The sequence below is a fragment of the Hipposideros armiger genome, unplaced genomic scaffold (genome assembly GCF_001890085.2).
Source record: "Hipposideros armiger isolate ML-2016 unplaced genomic scaffold, ASM189008v1 scaffold_1292, whole genome shotgun sequence".
Lineage (NCBI taxonomy): Eukaryota > Metazoa > Chordata > Mammalia > Chiroptera > Hipposideridae > Hipposideros > Hipposideros armiger.
Window position 1 is genome coordinate 30,199 of NW_017732642.1, and position 24,793 is coordinate 54,991.

At 40.0% G+C, this 24,793-nt stretch overlaps 1 protein-coding gene across 1 annotated transcript in view; it reads left to right on the forward strand.

Moving 5' to 3' along the window:
* The first annotated feature begins 788 nt into the window (after positions 1 to 788).
* Positions 789 to 24,793, forward strand: part of LOC109377110 (nuclear pore complex protein Nup153-like) — an 89,567-nt gene continuing 65,562 nt past the window's right edge. Inside the window, exons 1-3 of the mRNA XM_019633368.1 lie at positions 789 to 897; positions 4,024 to 4,034; positions 13,978 to 14,200. Of these exons, the coding sequence (XP_019488913.1) occupies positions 789 to 897; positions 4,024 to 4,034; positions 13,978 to 14,200 (343 nt within the window). The remainder of the gene's footprint in view (positions 898 to 4,023; positions 4,035 to 13,977; positions 14,201 to 24,793) is intronic.

Genomic DNA, 24,793 nt, shown 5'->3' on the forward strand with positions numbered 1-24,793 from the left:
AAGGTGAAGATACTATCTTCTATTAAATTATCCTGCTCTAGCCAATACTCATTTTTGAAATTACAATAGTCAAGCTTTAGAAATGTGTTGGGGGGAAAAGACAACTAACTACATGATTAAGGTTTACTTTACAGAGCAAAGCTTTCCCCTCATGTAATTAAAAAGTCTTTTTTTTTTTTAGTGTCAGGTGTACAAAGCAATGTAATAGACATTTACACCCCTCACATAGTGATACCCCTCCCCTGCAATCTACTACCCCTCTGACTTAAAAGAAGTGTCCGCGTTCTGCCTCGCGACCACAGCGTCCTTAGCAGCAGCAATAGACGTCAACAAAGGCTGTGACTGCTGGGACCCTGACTACGCCCGGGTGGGCGTTGTGCGAATAGTGGAGGAGGGTTAGGTGGATGATAGTGGCGGCAGCTTGAACTGCGGCAGCTCGGCTGGGGAGACGGACAAGTCCCCGTGAGCCGGCGGTCGAGTTGGTCAGCCTAGCACCTGGATCCTCTGTCGCTGTCCTCTGCTGGGCTTCTCAGTAGATACCGTGATATACACGGAGGAGGTGGTCCGCTAGGGGCTGCGGGAGCGGAGCCAGGTGCTCGGCTTCTGTAGCCCCCACCGCCTTGTGTGCCGCCAGCGCACGTTTTGTCACAACTGTGCTGGCAACCTCGCGGTTCCCGGTGTGACTGTGCCCCAGTGTGGGCAGCGCTGACGGACTTTTGGGTTGGGGTCTTTAAGGCGGCTGCCTCTGCTTTACCCGCCCGTTAGCGGGAAGCAGCGGAGGCCCAGCCATGGCTTCGGGAGCAGGAGGAATAGGAGGGGGCGCTGGCGGCGGCGGCGGTGGCGGCAAAATCCCGAGGAGGCGTTGCCACCAGCGGTCAACTGAGCCTTACCAGCAAGGTCGGCAAAGGCCCCAGGTACTAGACACACAGACTCCCTGGTGGTTTAGCGGGTCGGGAACCAGGCTGGAGGGAACTGGCAGTGAGGGGCCCTGGAGTCCCACGTGTATTCAGTAGGAAAATGTTAACTTATTTCAATAAAAATCTCTTACAAAACTCAATGATACTAAGTTGGGGAGTAAGTGTGTGGCTTAAACTTGTTAGAAAACAAAAGTATAGCAAAAGGGCCTGAGAACTTGTATACTCTTAAAAGTAGACTTCCTAGATTGCTTTATTCTGGATGAACATGTTTGCTGGTGTTAAATTGTAACATTAAAAAAGAACAGCATTTTGAAAGTAAAGATTTTGGGGGAATTTTTAAGAGTAAAATTGTGGTTTATAATATTAAGTAGCTTCCTATTAATGGTTACAAATCTTGGCATTACTGTGAAATCCTACCAGTGTTCTGCCTGATACATAAAGTGCTTGGTTTTCATATTTCTTTTTTAGGAACAGGGGTACTTGCAGGCAGATTTAAGATTAGAATTTAAATCACAAGCCTGGCCATTTAACCTAAATCCTTTTGTAGACACACATACTTTTTGTTTTTCCTGAAGAATAACTTTCTCTGCCTCTTAGATCTACTTAAAAGAAAGTTACTACATAAGAAAAGGAATTGTTTTAAATACAGATCATTGGATGGTCTGGAAAGTTTAGAAAGGAGCTAATATATTCCAGATGGGAAAAGTTATAATGTGTTGTTGTTTTTTTAATGTACTCAGGTAAGACTCTAAATTTGGGGAGATGATGCCTTAAGATAACACCTATGATCCACATTGTCTTAGAGTTGATAGGATTTTAGGCTTTGTAGTTCTGTTTTAGAACTTGATAATTTATCAATTTACTTATCCAAATTCTTTCAACTTCTTGCCTCAGCCATTGAATTGTAAAAGAAAATAGATTTTTAGCTTTTGAATAGGGATTAAACATGTTTGGGGGTTTCTTGACCAACCCTGTGGGTGTTACTTCCTATTGGCAGAAAATAGCACATTAAAGTATCCAGGAATATACAGAAGAATCTCTATTTAATATGATAGATTCTTAATTCTGAAAATCAGGACTTTCCTTACTCTTTACGGGGACTTTTGTGGACTTACAGACAGACCACCTGCTCGCTGTCTACTCAGCTAACCAGAAACTTGGCTCTGGAAGACTACTACTATCTCCTGGTTAGAGGGAACTACTTATTTTTGGCCTTTTTTAGGGGGTGTGCTCCCCTGGTTTGGAGCTAAGGGAATCCAACATTTTATCTTCCTAGGTTGTAGTTTGTTTTACAAGTCAGTTCCTGCATTAGGCTGTTTGAAAAAGCGGGGAGGAAACCCCTTTATCTATCAGTAACTTAGACCAAGACTCTGCAAACTTTCCTGTAAAGGGCCAGATAGTAAATACTTTAGATTTGTTGCTGAAAGTTTTTTCCTTTGTTTTCACAACCCTTTAAAAAATGTAAAAATCATTCTTATCCTGAACCTGTGTAAAAGCCAGCCAAAGGCTGAATTTGGCCTACACCCATGAATTGCCCAAATAACACTGCTTTATACGGTAGTGTGAATTTTTGGTGGTGGTGGTGTTTTGCTGATTTGGTACCTTCTATATCAGAGGTCAGCAAATTGTAGCTTGCGAACCACATGCTACTCTTTGGGTACCTTCCACCTCAAAAGTTTGCCGACCCCTGGAAGAGCCAATCCTGTCCCTAACAATAATTTAAAAATTATTCAAGAGCCATAAATACATTTCACATAGTCACCATTATGTGACTAATATCCTTTAAAAATTTTATAAATAGGGCTGGCCGAGTGGTGCGTTGGTTAAGAGCTGGCTTGGAACGCCAGAGGGCCCTGGTTCGGATCTGACATATGAGGGCCAGTGACACTGCCCTCTACAGCTAAGATGCTGAACAACAGCTCGACCTGGAGCTGGGCTGCCATGAGTCGCCAGCGACGGCGTAGGCTGCAGTGGGTTGCCATGGGCTAGCGTGTGTGGCCAGCAGCCAGCGTGAGCAGCCAGCAGCCGCTGTGAGCGGCCATCCAGAAGTCGGCGAATGATCTGCCTCGCCCAGGAAGAGCTCAATGATGGTGCCAACTTGGGCCAGTAAAGCAACGTCCTCCACAACTAGACTGAAGAACAAAAGGACAGCAACTTGTGTATTCCCCTTCCCCCAGTTCCCCAGTGCTGTTCCCATCCCCCAATTCCCCTATAAAAATCTTTAAAAAAATAAATTTTATAAATAAAATTATGATAGTTTTATTTTCATTTTCAATTTTCCTTCAGAGGCACATGTATGTACCCAAAGAGCCACATGTGGCTCGCGAGCCGCAATTTGCTGACCCCTGGTGTTTATTTCGTTTCAAAAGTTTGCCGACTCCTGTTCTATTGGGTCTTCAGAATAGTCATGACATATTTTGTCTATGTTTTTTAAAGGTCATTTATTTATATAAAGAACAAAGATCAGGGCCGTCAGAGTGGCGCATTGGTTAAGAGCTGGCTTGGGATGCCAGTTCGGATCCCACATATGAGGGCCAGTGACACTGCCCTCTACAGCTAAGATGCTGAACAACAGCTCGACCTGGAGATGGGCTGCCATGAGTCGCCGGCGTCTGCATAGGCTGCAGCCCCTGCTGCAGTGGGTTGCCATGGGCTACCGTGTGTAGCCAGCATCCAGCGTGAGCGGCCAGCAGCCGCCATGAGTGGCCATCCTGTAGCTGGCAACTGATCTGCCTCGCCTGGGAAGAGCGCAATGATGGTGCCAACTTGGGCCAGTAAAGCAACATCCTCAACAACTAGACTGAAGAACAAAAGGACAGCAACTTGTCTGTTACCCTTCCCCTAATTCCCCTGTGCTGTTCCCATCCCCCCAATTCCCCAATTAAAAAATCTTTAAAATAAAAAAAGAACAAAGATCAATCAATGATATATTGCCCATTTTGTTCGATAACCTTTTGCCGCCTTTCAGTGAGCTTCATAATTCCTCTTTCATAGAAGGACCTGTCTTTATTTGCAAAAAACTGAACAAGTCGCTGATTTATAGCTTCATCTGAATTGTACCACGCAAGGAGTTTTGAAGACAGCAAAACAAGTGGAAGTCTGACAGCCCAAGGTCAGGTGAGTATGGTGGGTGTGGCAACACATTCCAACCAAGCTCCAAGAATTTTTGACAGGTGATCATACTTGTGTGTGGTCTTGCGTTGTCGCAATGGAACACAACTCCTTTACAATTAACAAGCTCTGGACGTTTCTGGATGATGGATTCATTCAAACTGTCCAATTGCCGACAGTACACATTCGAATTGATTGTTTGGTTCCTTGATAGGAGCTTGAAAAACACAACACCTTTAAAATCCCACCACCACACTGAGAGCATAACCTTCCTCTGATGAATGTCTGCTTTCGATGTCATTTGAGGCAAATCATCATGTCGGGACCAAGACTGCGCACCACATTGTTGTAAACAATCCACTTCTTATCACCAGTTATCAGTCACTTCAAAAAAGGGTCTTTTTCCTCACGTTTAATGAGCATATTGCATATATTTATATGTGCCGTGAAATGAATTTCTTTGAGTTCATGCGGAACCCAAATATCAAGCTTGCTTACGTGTCCCAGCTTCTTCAGGTGGTCATGAATGCTTGAATGACGCATGTTCAGTGTTTCTGCAATCTCTCATGTCGTGTAATGTGGGTTTGACTCCATCAATGCCTTTATTTTGTCATGAACCTCGATGGGCCTCCCTGACTGAGGAGCGTTGTTGACATCACGGAGCACGGAATTTCGTGAACCTTCATTGGCACTGACGTTCTTGTAGAGCATTGTCACCATAAACTTTATGCAACTTTTTACAAGCTTGACACGCGTTCTTCCCTTTATGGAAGTAAAACAGTGAAATATGGCAAAAATGCACAGTTTTGTCTTCCGTGTTCAACTTGTTGTAAAATCTCCAAATCTCAACCAAATCTCTCAATTTTTTTTAGAATGAAGCTAGAACTATCAGTTGTCAAATGACATAGAAATAACATAGATGCGAATGACTCTAATACTTCCGAAAATGAACTAAAGCAACCTGTTGCAAACATGCATCATTACTTTTCCAAAGACCCAATATATAATACTTCGTTTTAAATAAGTATGTCCTGCTTGGTATCTGATAACCAACGACTATTCTCAGTTTTAAAAAGGAGGGATATTTAGAGTTTGAATACTGAGAACTCATTCCAGAATTCACTAACTAGTTTTGACTTTTATCTTTATTTTCTTTATCCTAGATGTTTAATTCTATCCATAGAAATAGGAATGGAAAGAGTCAATAGGAAAAATGTACTCTAATGGAGTCAAGCACTTGGGTTTGAATCCCTGTTCTGCCAGGACTTGTAATAAACTTGTAAATAAATGCAAGTTATTTAATTTCCCTGAGCTTAATTTACTCATCTGTAGAGTGGAAATTGTTGTGAAGGTCAAATGAGATAATAGAAGTAAAGCCCTTAGATCAGGGCCAGGCATGTAAAGTAAGGACTCATTTGCAATGATTGTGATTAACTAGAACTTTTTGATTTACTGTTTTAATTGCCTGTGAAGTGTGCTGCCTCTTTCTAGAGGTTTTTCCTTTATTGAGCGTGGGTAGTTCAATCTTTTATAGGCTTATATTGGATTTAAGGATTTGTTGGCTGAGTGATGAGGCCAAACCATAAATTATTACTACTCTCTTAAATACTTACTTTTAACATATTTTCCTTAGAAACGCCAGTCATTTAAGTGTATAGGGAAATAAATCTAAGTATTGAGTTGTTTGAAGAAACGGAGTATTTTGCTTTGTGATGAGAGGCCCGTGTGTGTGATATTTTATGAATTTACCACATTTTCTAATAAGCGACAAAAAAAGCCCAGGTGTTGTTTCCATTTCCTGGAAAGTTCCCTAATGAGGCAGTTATCTGTTAGTTTTAAGTAAAATGAAGACTTTGGTCTGATGTTACTAATTAAACCATTTTTAATAGGCATAGCGTATTATTGGAATGATGTAATGACCTGTATTTTCAAAAATGTTTTTATCTGTAACTACTTAGTTAATGGTCATTGCCGTAACAGGTTTTTAAAAGGTTCTTCTGTGTTGGGAAGCCCAGTTGAAAGTCTCACCACCACGTACAATTTACTGTGTTTACTGTCAGAACAGGATAGTACAGTACATATTCCAGTTTGCTTGTCAGTTTGCTTGATTTCACTTATCTTTTCCATAGTATGATTTAAGAAATAAACTCTTACATCCATTTTCAAACAGATTGTGGATGAAAAGTGGCAATATCTTGTAGGTAACTTTGAGTAGGTTAAACTGCTTTGGACTTTTAGTGGTTCCCTGTTGTTAGCTTGAAGGTCTTTTAGGGACTCCTTTTCTTGTCCTTGTTGTTTAATTTCTGTTAATTGTCTATTAAACATATGGGTACCTAAAAATGAGAGACTAAGCCCGGTCATGTTTTTCCTTTATGCGTTCGTGACAGAATTTTGAAGGACGTGGAAATTTGTGGGCCATTGTGATTTTTAATTTTTTAGCCAGAGTAATTCTTATGCCCACATTTTTTGGCTCGATCTCTTGAAGTTGAGAAGGAAAATGAAAAGTGGATTTTTAGTGGCTGGAAGGATTGGGACTGGGTAGATAGGGAAAGCTTGGCTGCTGACTGGCACTCTGGGGGTTGTAAAATATGACAACTAATAGCTTAGATTTGTAGGTTAGATTCAGAGTATTTAAAGCTAGATTCAATATAACTGCAGTAGAATTTGAAGACTTCGTTACTTTTTTCCCTCAGGAAAATAACTGAGTGTTAAAGTCAGAATACAGATGCATTGTTAAAATAAGTAACGTTTGAATGGCTGTATTTTAAAACTGGCAATAACTGGAAGGTTACAATGAATGGCATCTAGGTTTCTAATCTAGATTAATGTTTAATAATAGATATTTTATTTATTTATTTATTTATTTATTTATTTATTTATTTATTTTTAGTTGGGGAATTGGGGAGGGGGACCAGCCAAGTTGTTGTTCTTCAATCTTAGTTGTGGAAGGCGCCATTTGACATCTGGCTGCCCATCCACAGCTTGTGGCCTCGAAGCTCAAGGTGCTGTGTTACAATCTTAGTTGTGGGCAGGTGTAGCCCACAAACAAACAGGCAGTTTTATTGTTAGGAACATGTGCCCTCACCAGCTGAGCCATCCTGCCACCTGTTGGCAGCTCAGTGGCAGCTTAGCTCGGACACAGCGTCATTGGCCCATGTAGGAATCAAACTGGTGGCCCTGTTGCTCAGAGCTCATGCTCTTAAGCTAACTCTTAACCAACTGAGCCACTCGGCTGGCCATATAGTAGATATTGTTAAAATCTCATGTGAAGTCTTGGGTTCTTAGCTCTTGTTCTTTACTTGGGCTTGGAGGGTGAAGGAGGAACACCGATTAGACTGGCTGTATGAAATAAAGGTTTCCAAAAGTTTGGAAAGGAGAGTCTGGTGACTTGGGAGTTCAGTGGGTCAGGAGAATGTGCATAGAGTCCTGGAAGAGAACTAAGGGTCAGTGACAGGCCCAGGGAAAGAAAGGCCGCTGAAAGAGCAGATAGAAATCACGACAGCTGTGTATCCTGGGGGAATGGGGCTCTAGAACCTGAAAGCTGATGATGGATTATGTTTGATATTTACAGTTAGAGAGGCAGTGAAGTTGTTTGAGAAAGGGGATTTCATAGTCTGAGGAGTAGTATTGAATTGAAGGTAATGTTAAGAAGAGAGTTGCACAGAACTGACGTCAAAAAAACTTGGATAAAGTATACACAAAATGGAATACTATTCAGCAATAAGAAAAGGTGAGATAGTACCATTTGCGAGAACATGGATGGATCCTGAGATTATTGTGCTAAGCAAAATAAGTCAGACAGAAAAAGTAGAGAACCATATGATTTCACTGATATGTGGTATATAAAACTGAAAACAACAAAACAACAAGACAAACAAATGAAAAAACAAAAACTCATAGACAGAGACCATAGTTCAGTGGTTACCAGAGGGTAAGCAGGGAGGGGCGTAGTAGATGAGGGTAAAGGGAATCAAATATATGGTGATGGAAAGACAACTGACTCGGATGTTGAACACGCTGTGTGATATATCAATGATGTATTGCAGAATTGTACACCTGAAACCTATGTAACTTTACTAACAATTGTCACCCCAATAAATTTTAATTTAAAAAAATAAAATAATATGAAAAAATAAAATACATCACAGTAAAGAAAAGAAAACTAGTAGGAATGGAGCACTCTATGTGAGAAGAAAAAAGGCTATATAGTGGTGATAAGGAAGGAGTTGGTCATATAGGAGAGATGTCTCTGGTTCTCAGATTACCAATTGGTGAAAAGATATACAGGAAAAGAATAACTTTTTCATTAGAAATGAGTTGTGAGTTAGGATTGTAGAAGAGCCTTGCCCCCCCACCCCACCCCACACACACCTCAGCCTTCTTTCTTTAAATCTTGAACTCGGGTGAAATGAAATTTGAAAAGCTAATGTACTCACAGTGCCTTAGATACCCAATGTGTTTAATATGTGTGTCCTTGACTTGATTTTACTTCGGGCCCCCAAATTGAGTACTCTAAATCTCAGTGGCGTTTTTGACGTATTTTTTCAAATGCAGATCCTTGGAGAGAAAGGACCCAATTGGTGTAAACAGCCTGAGTTTAAAGATTTGCCCCTTTAATCCTTGAATTTAACTTTATTACTTGTGATTATCTAGTTAGGGTTACAAGGAGTATTTCTAAGATTTTAATGCCCCATTCCTTTGTTGGTTTTTCTAAGTCCTTCATTAATTTAGCTTTTGGGGGCTGTCTTTCTGCTTCTTTTCATTTCTTTGGCTTTGATGGTTCAATTTTCCCAGGCTCATGGATATAGCTTCACATGTTGGTTTCTTGGAGGAAGGGTTATTAGTGTAGCAATAGAAATATTATTTGCTTAAGGTGAAACTATTACATCGAGCAAATGTATTCTTTATTTTAAATTCGAGAATTACTGATGTTCTTTTTGAAACGTGTCGTGGAATATTCATATGTGGGAATAAGAGGTTGGTTGAGCAGTGCAGTCATAGATAAATTCAAATCACACAGCAGCTAATCTGTGCACTGAACAGATCTGGTGTCTGCCCTCACAGAGCCGATGCTAGTGCAGGTGATGGACAGACTAAATTACCATCCTGTTTGAGAAATTGCCATCATGTGGGAAGTACAGGGCACTGTTGGTGCACATAAGGGAGGGACTGCCCAGTCTTGGAGGATCAGAGAAGGTTTTCTGCAGGAAAACTTCCATCCAGTTAGAGTGGTGGCAGTTCTGCTTACTTCTGAAGCCTCTGACAGTAGGGAGGAAGCTGATCTGGTAAAATAGGACTTGAGTATTCACTCCTTAGGACACAAAGATGAGATGTTCTTTGGTAACAGAGTCAAAGGAACCTTTTCTTCCATAAGGAAACGATTTTTCCCCTTTTCTAGCTCCCTTCACACTCAGTTTTCCATTAGTGGATGAAGTATGTCTTTGGTGTTTCAAAACTCTTAAAAAATTGGCAGGCAGGGAAATACTTCTCCAGATTTATTTAATAGAGAGGGTCTCTTACCTCTTTATGGTCTCCACCCAATTCTGTGCATAATCGGGAGATTTCGTTTTTCCAACCTTTTTAAAAATTTGAATACTTGGTAGTTGATTATTTACTATGAGTGTGTTAAGTCTTTACAACTGGAAATAAAATAGTTTCAAAGATAGATTTTTATGTTTACTTCTGGTTGATATTTCAGAGTTGATATGATATCATGAAGTAGCTATTTATAAAACTGAGTGTAATGGTCTGATGTGTTTGATAATCATGGAAATAGGGTTGTCGTTTACGTAAAACTTGGTTGTAGTTAAGCTTATACTCAGGGTTGTTTACTCCGGCCTTAATTGGGATCACAGTTACTGAGTTTGTAGAGGATTTTAGTACAGTGGTCCTCAAACTTTAATTTGCATAAGAATCACCTCAAGAGCTTTTGAAAACAGACAGATTTCCATTTCTAACATGGTCAAGGTGACACTAAAGCTGCTGATCAGAAGATTCCAGTGTGAGGACCACTGTGGTGGTCCTTTTACGGTTACTCTCCCTCTGTATATGTATATACATGTATATATATATATATATATATATATATGCTATAGAATAAATGATCACACATAGATTCTCACAAGTACACGTGCTTACATACACATGATTAAAGGGAAATTTTGAAGAATTTCAATGATTGTTTAAAGTTTATTACATTTTGCGTTCATTAAACAGTTACCAGCAGGTTGGTTAGCATGTACCAAGGGCACTCCTGTATTTGAGTTTTTGCACTTTTTTGTTCCCTGATATTTAATACATCACTAGAAGTTTGCATGGCTCCTTCTTCACCTTTCTCAGGTTTGGCTGATGTAAAATAGCTATCCCATTTGGCTTCCCTGCCTCATTCTTACCACCGAATGATGATGATATATATTATATATTATACTGATTTGTCTTTCTAACTTAGAATGTAAGCTGCAAGAGGGCAGGAACTTGTTTCCTGCCGTGTCCCCAGTGTTCTGTGGCTGACATGTAGTATGTGACCAGTAAGTATTGACTAAATGAGCTGAGTGAAGAAAATCATTGTCTGCCATTAACATCTATGATTGAAATAAGATTCTAAAATAGTCCCCCAAGCAAAGCCTGTCTTGTGGCCTATTTATGTACTCTTTACAGAGGTAAAGGTTGGATGTAACTTTGGGGTACTATGAGTGCTGCCCTAAGCATGGTCCATATGTTCCATTGTTGATAAAGTACATGAGTCTTGCTGATTCATGGACTATTTAATTTTCATGTTAATCATACAAAAAATGACAAGTAGCACTGCTGTATCAAAACCTCAGGGACCCAGCAAGAAACAGTTCACTCTGGATGGTGTAACGGAAATGTCTTTTAAGAGAGTTTACTTGTAGGTATGCTGATGGTTAAAGGAATAAATACGGGGTGACAGGAGGCCCAGAGACTAGCAATAGCAGAAGCTACTACCATCCCTCAGACTGGAATGATAAAGGAAAGAAATGCTGTCACTGCAGTGGAGGAGGGGCCACCTGGCCTGAGCTGTAGTTTTAGATACATGGCACTTAAACAGAGAGGGCACACAGGAAGAAAGACCTCACTGTCCTCCCATCCTCAAATGTCTGGTATCTGTCATAGTCCAGTCCTGTCAGAAGCAGTTTGGTGGGACAGCCTATCAAGAATGGAGTGAGGAATGGGCCTGTGAAGACCAGCACAGCATCAATCTGTGACTTGATAGATTTTATTTTGTAGGAAAAGATAAATTTATGAAGAGAAGTGAGTGGATAGAAAGGAAGTCAGTAAATAATAGTACAGGTAACAGTCATGGCTAACCTTTGAAAAATGCTCAGGAAATAGTGCTGTAAGCCACACTGTATTCTGTACAGTCCACTGTATAATTTGTTTTGCTAATTCATTTTACAGTACGTATTTTATTATGATAGATTTTAATGATTGTTTGACTAGTGCTCCACATTATATGTTTGGCAGATAACTTAATCTTAATAAGAATTTTAAGTATGTATAATAATATTCACCTCTTGTATAGGGACTTTTTCCCTGAAATAAATGTAATTTCATTAAATATATCTAATTTCCTAATCTCTTTAACGAGAATAGTGGTTCTGAAATTTTAGCACCCATGAGAATCACTTGGGAGCGTTTGTTCAACAGGACAGCCCTACCTCCTGAGTGTAGTAGGGCTGGAATAGGGCCTGAAGTAATGCTGATATTACTGCTAAAGGGAGCACACTTGGGAAACCACAAGTACTGCTACTCGGGTATTCTGAGCTTAGTTGACCTTTTCTTGATGACTTAGGGCCACTTTCCCTGATTTCCCAGAGGTACACTGATGTATAGGGATGATTGCTTTCTTACAATGGCTCCATGTCAGTTTTATCATCCGTATTTCCTTTTGCTGTGGAGCTCCTGATACTGTCATTCATTGTGCCACTAGTAACAACTCTGTCTCTCTCACTGTAATTCCTTGTACTCAGCTGCTGTGGGCTGAGATAGATCCATTGGTTAGATTTTAGTTAAGAAAAGGGAAGGTCAGCAAGCAACGTTCATGAGCTTTAGGGAATGAGCTTTATTATATCTATTTTCATGGTTCAGTTTTGTTTGCTGATTATTCTCCACAGAAATCTAACGCTGCCCCAGAAGTGACCTTTGGTTAAGTATGGTGTTGATTTTAAGTGTGTACTTGCCTCAGGTGAGTAGGGATGCAGGCATCTCTGATACTTGTAGCAGCTAAACACCTTAGAGGAAGTCCACAACACTTAGTTTACACTACAGTCTTGCTGTAGTGTTTTATCACTTCATATCAAGTATGTGTCTTACATTTTCCAAGCCTTATTTAAACTGTGTCATATGTTGGAAGCACCTTTGAGTCTTTTGAAATATGGGAGGGGTAAATAAATATTTAAGTATAAGTAGTAGATAAAGATATTATAATATGTACATTTTGTAAATATTAAATCTTGGATGTAGGTATATAATGTCCAAAGTAGCTAATACTATAGCATAGGAAAGGGGAACAGCAGAGTTGTTTTTCAGTAGTGAGTTGGCTTAGGGCTGTCGGCTTCTGTGTCCCTAGAGAGCTTACATCATAGATCTGTTTACAATTTCTGTTTGAACAGTATTTTGGAAAATAATTATATATCTCCCAGTTGTTACCTACAGCTTTTTAAACACTGAGGAAAATACTAACTCAGGTGCCTATGTCAGAGGTGTCTTCAAGGCTTCTTTGTGTTGGGTTTGCTTTCATGGATGATTTATGTATTCTGCCTTGGCTTAATTGTTTTTTTGTACCTGCCAATTCCTTTTTTCTCCTCCCGTGATTCTCTGAAATCCTACTAATGTACTTTAGGAAGGAAATTGTTGCCTATCCTTTGTTACCACATTGCAATTTGTTTCTCTAACTTCGCCCTCTCCCTCACTCGTAATAAAATCTCTAGTATGCCGTTTCCGTTATATTTTGTAAATTGCAAAGTGTTTTCACATTATTTCATTTTCTTCACTATAAGCCCTATCAGGTAATAGCAGGAGGGGATGTTTCACCTAGAGTAAATCAAAGTATAGGAGGCAGTACTCAAACCTCACCGAGGTCCTACCAATCCCCAGCCATGCTTTTACTCCATCCTAGCTACATCATCGGAGTTCTGTTTGTAAGTTTCAGCTTCATTGTCTCTTCATCTGTACAGAGTCCCTGGTAATACCAACTTCATAAAATTATTGGGAGGAGTAAATTGAATAAGATTTATAAGCTGCTTAAAATAGTTCCTGACACATAGCAAAGCTACAGTAAATGTTAATACTGATAGTTGTTACACCACATTTTTTCTCTACTTTTAAAAGTTACCAAAATAAAACCATTTCCTCAGATTTTCAGGCAACATTTGGTATAGTAAAATTTTACTGTCAAAAGCCATGAGATTATTTCTTGAGATTCTTATGTTGGGTTAGTTGTCTATTGCCTGTCTTTTCAAAAAAAGAAAAGTCTCCTAGTTTTATCTAGATTTTTGTTCTTTTTAAAAGACTGTGCAAAAAAATAATTTCTTTAGGAAGCTATTGAAGGTATTGTTTATATTGGTTCTTTTAATGAGCTTTTTCTCTGGGATTATAACATTTTACTGCATACCTCATTACTAAGTTTAGAGTTTATATTCCTCATAGGATGGCCTATTGGAGTTTTTTAAGGATTAGGATAATATGGCCATTAGGGGGTAATTATTGGCTCATGGATATATGCATATGGAAGAAAGAAAATAGTAGGAACTTCATAATGTCTACAGAATTTGTGAAATACCGTTATGTCAGCTTTAACTCAAGTAACTGAATTTTAGAAAACATTGTTGGAAACATTTGTGTTTTTCTTGGTGTGGCTTTCCATAAGTTGGTACTTATTTAAAAGACCCATTTCTCAAACCTGCCTTACATGTTTTTTCCCCAACAGGGCATTCTTAGCAGGGTCACAGAACCTGTTAAGAATATTGTGCCACAATGGCTACAGAGCTACTTCAGCAGGAATGAAGATGTATGCAGCTGCTCAACAGCCAGGACAGAGCCACCACAGTGTCCAGTCAATCAAGATGAGAATGTGATCAATGATGATGAGGAGAGCGCTGATATTCATGATGGCAGAATCACTCCTGAGCCAACAGTCAGTAATATGGAAGGTAAATAGGATATGGATATTTTGTTATGAATGATAGGTTTCATGCCTTACTTTTCAATATTTTTATATTGTCTGACTGTGGTAAATTTAACTGGGTAGTAGGAGGAGGGTGGTGATCAGGTTCCAATTAGGTAACTTTCTCATTTATCAGCTTTTTTATTATAATGAAGGGAGGCTGATATATCAGTTAAGAGGGAAAGCTCTGATGTGAGACTTTGGGTTTGAATTTTCACACCAGCAATTGTTAGACACGTGGCTTGGGGCAAGAAAACCCCTTTTCTCCTCTGTATCCTCATAAATACTTTTGAAAACAGAAATGTGAAGCCCTTAGCATTGATCCTGGCACTAAGGGAGCTCTGTGTAAATGTTAGCGGTTACACAGACACTGTGATCATGCCTCCCACAGCACAGGAGTTTGGGTACGGCATAACTGCAGCTGGCTTCTGTCTTCTGTGCAGCATGCCAGTGGGGTCATTTCATTAATCTTATCATTGAGTGATTATCATGTTAAAGGCTTGAACGTTTTTTGGATCCACTTACAGCATTTTGGTGGGGATTACAAATAGTAAATAGCTTTGGTATAATCCATAAATATGGCATTTTGGAAATACCACTCTGTCATTTCATGTTAAATATTTTTTACAGCTCTATTGAGATCCATATCACACAGGCTAGAACTGATGCACTTAAAGTGTACGGTTCAGTACTTTTCAAGATTTCTTTGAACTATATTACCAACATCCACGTGAGGCTTCACTTGGTAGATCTCTAAGCTGTCTGCTTCCCTGTTGTTTTCATTCCTGGGCATCAAATGGGCCCGCAGTCTCTCTCTGTCCCTTGATTAGAGACTTGTAGTGTGCACCAGCATATATCCACAGGGACTGACACTCTCTCTTCCATCCTAGTGAGCATGCTTGTGAGGATTTACTAACTTGACGATTTAGTGTAGGTATCAGCAGAATGGAGAGTTTGTCATTTTACATCAGTAAAATGCTGTTTTGGTTTGTTTGCATTGTCCTTGAAATGAAATTAATTCAGTGTTTGCCAAGGTCAATTCCAACTCGATTTTATTCATTATATTACTAAGATTATAAAGGAGCTTTTCTGTTGCATGTGTATTATACACACCTTTTGTAAGTAACATCTACACTGAAGTTATTACGGGAAATGTCAAACTAGAAAATGTCCTTACAACAGTGAGGAGGATGGCTCATGAACCCCCATTGTCCGTTCTTCAGCTTCAAAGACACCCAACTTGCAGTTATCTCCTTTGCGCTGTTCCCATGCTCATGCACCCATCTTCCCACTCTGATTCCCCTGGTTATATGGAAACAAATTGTGAGCAGCTTTTTGATAACTAACTTCAAAAGCTTGGTAGCATTCCCTCCCCTCATTCTTGTCTTAGATCTAAATCCTACTCCTATCTGTCAATCACATAACTAGTGACTTAAAGTACCTCTTATACTCCCCAATATGTTAAATGTAGATCTCACTACATATCACATCACAGTTTCTTTACTCTGTGAAACATTACACTTGAATTTTTCAATGCATTCTCAAAACAACTTAGGCATATCTGCTCTTAAAGTAGCGCCAAATCGTTGGAAGCCTAAAATAATCAAGAAATAGCAGTCCTGAATGTTGTTTAGTAAAGATTAAGTTTACTAGTGTGACTTTTACATTAATAGTATCTGGAGCTGGAGGGTACTGTACTTTCTTCAAATAGCACAGTGGAGTAAGAACAGTTACAGAATCTGTGGCCCATTTCAACCCTGTTTTCTGCAGCTTTCTGCTGATGGACCTCCTTGTGCTGACTGTCTTAATGATGGTGAGCCATGGAGTGTCTCGGTTTTTCCAGCAGGCTCAGTGGAATGGATCGATGAGGAGAAATCATATAGTATTTGTCCTACATGACTGGCTTCTTTCACTTAGCCTAATGTCTTTAAGGTTCATCTATGTTGTAGCATATACCAGAATTTAGTTCCGTTTGAAGGCTGCATAATATTCCTTTGTATGTATATACCACATGTATTCACCTGTCAGTGGACACTTAGATTGCATCTATTTTCTTGGCTATTATGAATAATGCTGTTAGGAACATGGTTGTATAAATCTCTTTCAGAACCTGCTTCTAGTTGTATACCCAGAAATGGAATTGCTGGTTTATATGGTAAGTTCGTTTTTAATATTGTGAGGAACTGACATACTGTTTTCCATAGAGGCTGTGCCATTTTACATGACTCATGATGTTGAACATCTTTTTCTACCAAGATTGCATACAAATTCCAGCTTCTACACATTCTGCCAACATTTGTTTTCTGCTTTCTGATAGTAGCTGTCCTAATGGGTATGAAGTGGTATCTGATTGTGATTTTGGTTTACATTTCTCTCCTGATTAGTGATGTTGAGCATCTTTTCATATGCTTGTTGGCCATTTGTTTATCATCTTTCAAGAAGTGTCTATTCAAGTTCTTTGCCCAGTTTTTAATCAAGCTATTTGAATTTTTTGTTTTGTGAATTGTAGGAATTCTTTATATTTTCTGATGTTAACCTCTTATTAGATATGTGATTTGCAAATATTTTCTACCATTCTGAGAGTTGCTTTCCACTCTGTTGATTGTGTCTTTTAGTGCACAAAAGTTTTTAAGTTTGATATAGTCCCATATGTCTGCTTTTGTTTTGTTGCCTGTCATGTCCACAAAAACATCATCAAGACCAATGTCATGAAGCTTCTCCCTTTGTTTTCTTCTCAGAGTTTTATAGTTTTGGGTCTTCCATTTATGTCTTCTATCCATTTTGAGTTAATGTTTGTATATTGTGTAAGATAAGGGTGCACTTTCATTCTTTTGCATGTGGATATCCAGTTTTCCCAAAGCCATCTGTTGAAGACACAGTCCTTTCCTGTTGAGTGGTACCCTTGTTGAAAAATAATTTGACCATATATGAGAGGGTTTATTTCTGGGCTGTGTATTTTATTCCATTTAATCTATTAACATGCTCAATTATGTTAACAATTTCCTGATGATGAATGATTCCTTGCATCCCTCAATTAACTCCGCAGTGAGTGTGATCCCAATCAAATAATTTTAACAGGTCTGTTAGGTAATTTGGACATAGTTAAATACCTATTTTAAAGCCTTTGCTAAGTACAGCACCTTGGCTATCTTGGGTTCAGTTTCTGTTGATTACTTCTTTTTCCTACTGTGGATCACATTTTTCTTTTTTTATGTATATCAAGGGGGTTTTTTTGTTTGTTTTTTACTAAATATTGTCATTTTGGATAGATAGGTAGAGTTTCTGGATCCTGTCGTATCCCTCTGAAGAGAACTGGTTCTTGTTTTAGCAGGCAGTTCTTAATGATCATTTTGAGTTTAGTTTTCTGCTTTGCTAATGTGTATCTATGTAAAGTCCAGGGTGTTCTTAAGTCCCGTAAAGCGGTGGGACTTAGCTTCCAAGCACTGTCCCCACTTTGCCTTCTGAGGGTGAGTCTACAGTAAGTAGACTCTGGATACTCACATGGGGCCTTCAGGAGGCCCCTTCTGGCACAGCTTTCTAATCCAGTGCCCTTAATTCTGATTTCTGCCTGCTGTGCTTTGCTTGGACTCCAGCTCTGTGCAACAGGTCTGAGATGTCTTATACAGAGAGCTAGGTAGCAATAGGGCTCACTGTGGGAGGTTTTTCTGTGCTTGTTCTATTGCCTGAAAGCTGTTGCTTCACATAGTTTGTCCAGTTTTACAGTTGTTTACATTAGAAGGGCTAGTCTGGGGCCCAGTTATTTTACGCTAACTGGAAGAGTGTTTTGGAAAGTTGACAAATGATTCAAAAGTTCTTGAAAATACACCTGAAAATGAATAGAGAAATTCTGAAAGAGAATAGGGGAATGTGGGCAATGTTGGAGGAACTTTTGCAGTCATTGAATGTGTTCTAAAGCTATAGAGTTTAAATCATTATGGAACTGGTACAGAAATACAAAGATATATCATTGGGAAAGCAGGGGAAAGCCTCTTGGAATTTAACACAGACGGTCCCCAACTTAACTAACAATCATTCAACTTATGATTTTTTTTACCTTGCTATGATACGAAAGTGATACACAGTAAGTGGAAACTGTACTTGAATTTTGAGTTTTGATCTTTTCCTAAGGTAGTGCCCTGTGGTAAGATACTCTGGTGATGCTGGGCAGCGGCCGTGAGCCTCAGCCCCCAGTCAGGTATGAGATCATGAGGGTAAACAATTGATACTCTGCAGTGTACTGCACTGCCAGTGGTTTTGGATATTGTGTTCTGAGTACCTTTAAAAAAGGCTGGGCTAAGGTATGATGTTTGGTAGGTTAGGTGTATTAAATGCATTTTCCACTTAAGGATGTTTTCAAATTTCAGTGGGTTTATCTGGATGTAACCCCCACCCATCATATGTCAAGAAGCACCTGTTTGTGAACTGAGTAAAATGTTTCATTTCTTAGAGTCTTGGAATGCTAACAAGTATCTGTAAACAAGGTACAAGTTATTTTCTGAGTTGCAAAAGACACCATCAAAAAAAATGAATGGGTACAACCAACAGTGAAAATTTTGTGATACTTTAGATCATCTCACCCTGATTTACTGAAAAAGAAATTACATCTCAGTAATCTTCTTAGTATCTAGATCAGTAAGCAACTAAGAAGAGAAGAGATATAAATGACCAATGAATATAGTAGGGAAGGATGGTGAATATCCCTGTCATTTAAGTAAGTGCAGATTATATAGTGATACTTTTGACATATTATATTGACAGAAATCAGAAAGGGTTAATATCAAGTGAGAGCATGGGGGCAGTGTACATTGTCATTTGCTATTTGTAGGAGTATAACGACAGGAAATCTTTGGATCACAGTATCTCTCATAGGCAAAAATGGGCATTCACTCTGATCCAGTATGTCAGAGCAATTCCACATATAATTATTTTCTCATTAAATCTCAGGATACCTCTGACTACTTAGGTTGTTTTATGGGCCCAACTTCAGACTCCAGAAACAGACTATTTTTTATGATTTAGTACAGCTAAAATATAGCTAACGTGGGCTGGCCAAGTGGCTCAGTTGGTTAAGAGCTTGCTCAAGCATGCGAGCTCTGAGCAACAGGGTCACCGGTTCGATTCCCACATGGACCAGTGAGCTGCACCCGAGGTAAGCTGCCACTGAGCAGGCAGGATGGCTAAGCTAGTGAGAGCACGTGCTCCTAACAACAAGGTTGCCTGTTCAAGATGGTGGGCTACGCAACTAAGGACTGAACTCTGCACCTTGAGCTGAGCTGCCATCTGGGTGGCTCAGGGGATAGAACACGCTCTCTTAACAACAAGGCTGCTGGTTCGACTCCTGCATGGGGTGATGGCTACGCCCACCTGCAATTAATTGAACACAGCACCTTGAGCTGAGTGGCACGACTGGACTTGGAGCTGAGCTTGCTGCGCCCTCCACAAGTAGGATTGAAAGACAAAAACTTGGCTGTTCCCCTCCCCCCAATTCTCCAATACAATCAAATAAATAAATAAATAAATAAATAAATAAATAAATAAATAAATAACAACTGGACTTGGAGCTGAGCTTGCTGCACCCTCCACAACTAGAATTGAAAGACAAAAACTTGGCTGTTCCCTCCCCCCAATTCTCCAATACAATCAAATAAATAAATAAATTAAATAAAATAAAAATATAGCTAACATATATTGTTATATTAGTTTCACCATAGTTTTTCAACATTTATATACCTGAAGAAGTGATCTCTATGGTAGCCCAGGAACCATCTGACACCGTACCACGCTATCACAATATTGACTATATTCCCCATGCTGTACATTATATCCCGATGACTTATTTATTTTATACCTAGAGATTTGAAATTCTTATGCCCCTTCACCTTTTCCCCACTTTTTAAAATTTTCAATTACAGTTGACATTCAATATTAGTTTGTATTAATTTCAGGTGTACAGCATAGTGATTAGACATTTATATAATTTAAGAAGAGATTCCCCTGACTAGTCTAGAAACCCCCTGGCACTATACATAGTTATTACTATATCATTGACTATATTCCCTGTGCTTTACATCCCCATGAGTATTTTGTAACTACCAATTTGCACTTATTAATCCCGTCACCTTTTTCAAACTGCCCTCCATGCCTCACATCAGTCACCCCAACAGACTGTACTCACCTGACACCATACATAGTTACTGCAATATTATTGACTATATTTCTTGTGTTATACCCTACATCCCCATAATTACTCTTTAATAACCAATTTATACTTCTCAATCCCTTCCCCATTTTCTACCAACACCCCAACCACTGTCTTATCTGGCAACCATCAAAAGGTTTTCTGTATCTATGAGTTTGTTTATTTTTTTTTCTTTAGGTTACATACATAAACAAAATCACATTGCATCTCTTTCTCTGTCTGACATTCCACTCAGCAAAATACCTTCCAGGTCTACTCATTCTGCCAAAGATGGCAAGAACCCTTCCCCTTTCCCGGCCGAGCAATATTCCATTGTATATATGCACCACCTCCTCTTCATCCATTCATCTATTGATGGACACCCAGGTTGCTTCCTCATCATGGCCATTTTTTTTTTTTAAAGATTTTTATTGGGGAATTGAGGGGATGGGAACAGTGCTGGGGAATTGGGGGAAGGGGAACAGACAAGTTGCTGTCGTTTTGTTCTTCAGTCTAGTTGTGGAGGACATTGCTTCACTGGCCCAAGTTGGCACCATCATTGCGCTCTTCCCGGGCGAGGCAGATCAGTCGCCAGCTTCTGGACGGCCGCTCACTGCGGCTGCTGGCCGCTCACGCTGGCTGCTGGCTACACACGGTAGCCCATGGCAACCCACTGCCACAGGGAGTGCAGCCTACACCGTCGCCGGCGACTCATGGCAGCCCAGCTCCAGGTTGAGCTGTTGTTCAGCATCTTAGCTGTAGAGGGCAGTGTCACTGGCCCTCATATGTGGGATCCGAACCGGGGCCCTCTGGCATCCCAAGGGAGTTCTTAACCATCGCGCCACTCGGCCGGCCCTCATCATGGCCATTTTTAACAATGCCTCAATGAACATATGGATGCACATGTCCCCTTAAAGTAGTGTCTGGGTTTCTTTGGACAAATACCCAGAAGTGGGATTACTGCACCCTTCTTTGTCTCTTGTTATAGCCTTTGTATTAAGTCTTATTTTGTTTGGTATAAGTATTGCTACTTCAGCTTTATTTATTTATTTATTTTTTGTTTCTTTGTTTCTATTTTCATAAAACAAGTTTTTCCATCCCTTTATGCCTGTGTGTGTCTTTCAATCTGAAGTGAGTCTCTTGTAGACAGCGTATGTGAGGATTCTGTTTTCTTGTGTATTCAGCTCTCCGGTGTCTTTTGACTGGAGCATTTACTCCATTTACATTGAAAGTAACTATTAATACATATGTAGCTATTGCCATTTTGTTATTCATAATTTTGATTTTTTTTCTTTCTTAAAGAAGTCCCTCTAAAATTCTTTGTAGTACCAGTGTAGTAGTGGAAAATACCTTTAGATTTTACTACCTTATAAATTACCTATTGCCTTTCTCTTGCTGCTTTTAGGATGCTCTGTTTGTCTTTAAACTTTGTCATTTGAATTATAATGTGTTTTAGTGTGGGCCTGTTTCGGTTCATCTTGTTTGGGACTCTCTACACTTCCTGGACTTGTACGTCTATTTCCTTCATCAGGTTAGGAAAGTTTTCAGTCATTACTTCTTCAAATAGGTTCTCAATCCCTTTCTTTCTCCCTTCTCCTTCTGGTACCCATATGATGCAAAGGTTGTTACTCTTGTTGTTCTCCCAGAGGTCTCTTAAACTGTCCTCACTTTTTTTTATTCTTTTTTCTTTTTACTCTTCTGACAGGGTGTTTTCTGCTACCTTGTCTTCCAAATCACTGACTCCATCCTCTGTTTCATCTAGTCTGTTAGTGAGTCCAGCTAGTTTTTTCTTCATTTTAAGTATTATATTTTCACTCCTAACTGGTTCTTTTTTAGTTTCTATGTCCTTTTTTATGCCTGCTGTCTTTCTGTTGAAATTCTTACTATGTTTCTTGAACATCCTTATAACCATTGTTTTGAACTCTGTCTCTGGGAGGTTGTTTGTATCCATTTCATTTAGTTCTTTTCCTGGAGTTTTCTCTTGTTCTTTCATTCCGGAGGTGTTTGTTTGTTTGTTTCCTCATTTTGTTTGCTTTTCTGTGTTTGTTTCTATGTATTAGATAGATATGCTATGTCTCCCAGTCTTGGTCAGGTGGCCTGATGTAGAAGGTGCCCGGTAGGACCCCAGCACAGCCGCCCTAGTCACATGCTCCAGGTGCTGCAGGATTGTCTCTTGCATGAGTCATGTGTGCCTTCCTGTTATAGTTGAGCCTTGATTGCTATTTGCATGTCAGTGGGTATGATTTGCCCTCAGGCTTATTTGCTCTGTGGTTTGGCCATGTTCAGAGCTTATGGGGTGTCATGCGAGGGGGCTTACCCCACTAAGTGGGATTTGCCCTGGTGGGCTCTGGTGCCTGATGAGACCGCCCTTTGTGTATGCTGCTTGTGGGGCTAATTGGGAAGTGTTTTGCTGTGGTCTGAAGCCAAACTCCAAGTATGTTGGTCTGGGTGCTCTTAGGAAGGGCTCCTGTGCAAGCTGAAGTCACCCAATGCCTGTGACCAGTCGGGGACTACCTTATAGGAGCTACAAAGCGATCTGCGGTTGTTTGCTGCCTGTGCTGAAGTTGGAGGCACTTGCAAGAGGCCACACTTTGAACTGAGGATGGCTGCCACCAGTACTGGACCTGGGGTAGCTCTTCAACGAGCCGGGACACGCTGAAGCCTGCTGGTACCTGCCAACTCCCTTAAAGTTCAGACAATGATAAAGCCTTGTGCGGTACACAAGTTGGGTGATGCAGAGTCTCAGGGAGTCACTAGAGTAGGAGGAGTTGTGGTTACCAGATTAATGTGGATTCTGGTTTGGTGTCAGGGCTGAGCCTAGAGCTACTCAGCAAAAGTCTCTGAGCACAATGAGGCCAGTCGTAGACTGCCTGGTGCCTGCAGACTGATAGCTTTTTAAGAAAGAGTGCACTGTGAGCGGGGCTGGCTCTTTACAGAGGAAGTGCCTCCAGCGTGGGTGAGCTTGGTGGGTAGGTCCCAGTAGAGACCACCAGGCTAATTCAGATTCAGATTTCACTGTGTGGGGGGAGTACTAAACAAAGGAGAGATAGCACCCAATGGGAAGAAGATTCTACACAGGGAAAATGGTGACTGTCCTCTAACCCTTGGCCTGAAGCACAAACATCAGTCTGCCCCCTGTATGCTTTTGATGCCCCCTGAGTCACCCTCCCTCCAGTGGAGCCCAGGGCAGTGCCTGAGAGTGAGAGAGTCTGTGCACGGGCCCATTCAGAGTGTCTGGATTTCCCACAGCCTTTCACCTCCCCAGATGCTCGGAATTCCCACTGTTTTTCACAGATGTTGTGGGGACAACTCTTCCTGGCACTAGTACTTCCGGTTGGGTACCTGGTGTGGAGCTGGGATCCCTTGTTCCTTTGGGGAAAACCTCTATGGCAGAGTTATCCCTCCTGATTCTCAGCTGCTGCATGGATGTTTGGGACCAGCCCGTTCATTGTTCGCGCCCCTCCTGCCAGTCTCCACATGCCTTTTCTTTATATCCTTTGTTATAAAACTTGTGTTCAGCTGTACCTCAGATGGTTCTCCAGGTTGATTGTTTTATAATTTAGGTATAATTTTAGTATGTTCACGGAAGGAAGCAGGCACAGTGTTTATTCGCTCTACCATCTTGGATCTCCTTCAAATCAGACTTTTGGTGTGTGACTTAGAAATATTTGTTTCATAATTTCTCCTCATGTTTCTCTTACAAACAACAAATCATGGATTTGCCGATAAGAATATTTTAGAAGTATGTAGATATAAGTGCATACATGTTGGATGAGTATTGAAAAATAATCAAATAAGTAGAGTAAATCAGTATGATAAAATACAATGTGGTATTTAAAGGGAATGAATGCTCTGTGTATAGAGACAAAATTATATTTGTAAATGGGAAAACACATCACAAAACAGGATGCATAAGCATGATTATGTGATTAGGGAAAATGTATATTTTTCCCTTCTGTAGTTTCAGTTACCTACAGTCAGTTGTGGTGCGTCAATATTAAATGGAAAATTCCAGAAATAAATAATTTTTTTGAATTGTAAGCCGTTCTGCGTAATGTGATGAAATTTCATGCTGTCCTGCTCTGCCCTTCCCAGGAGCTGAATCACCCCTTTATCCAAGGTCTCCACACTACAGATCCTCCCTGTCCTTTAGTCACTAAATAGTCGGGTTTGTTATCAGACAGGCTATGTTGGTATCCTAGTCCTAGTATTCACATAACACTTATGTTATATAGTGATGGCCATATTGCACAAGAGTAGTGATGCTGGCAATTTGGATATGCCAAAGAAAAGCTGGAAAGTGTTTGTTTGTTTGTTTGTTTGTTTGTTTAAGTAAGAAGGTAAAAGTTCTCATTTTAATAGGGAAAGAAAACATATTGTATGTTGAAGTTGCTAAGATCT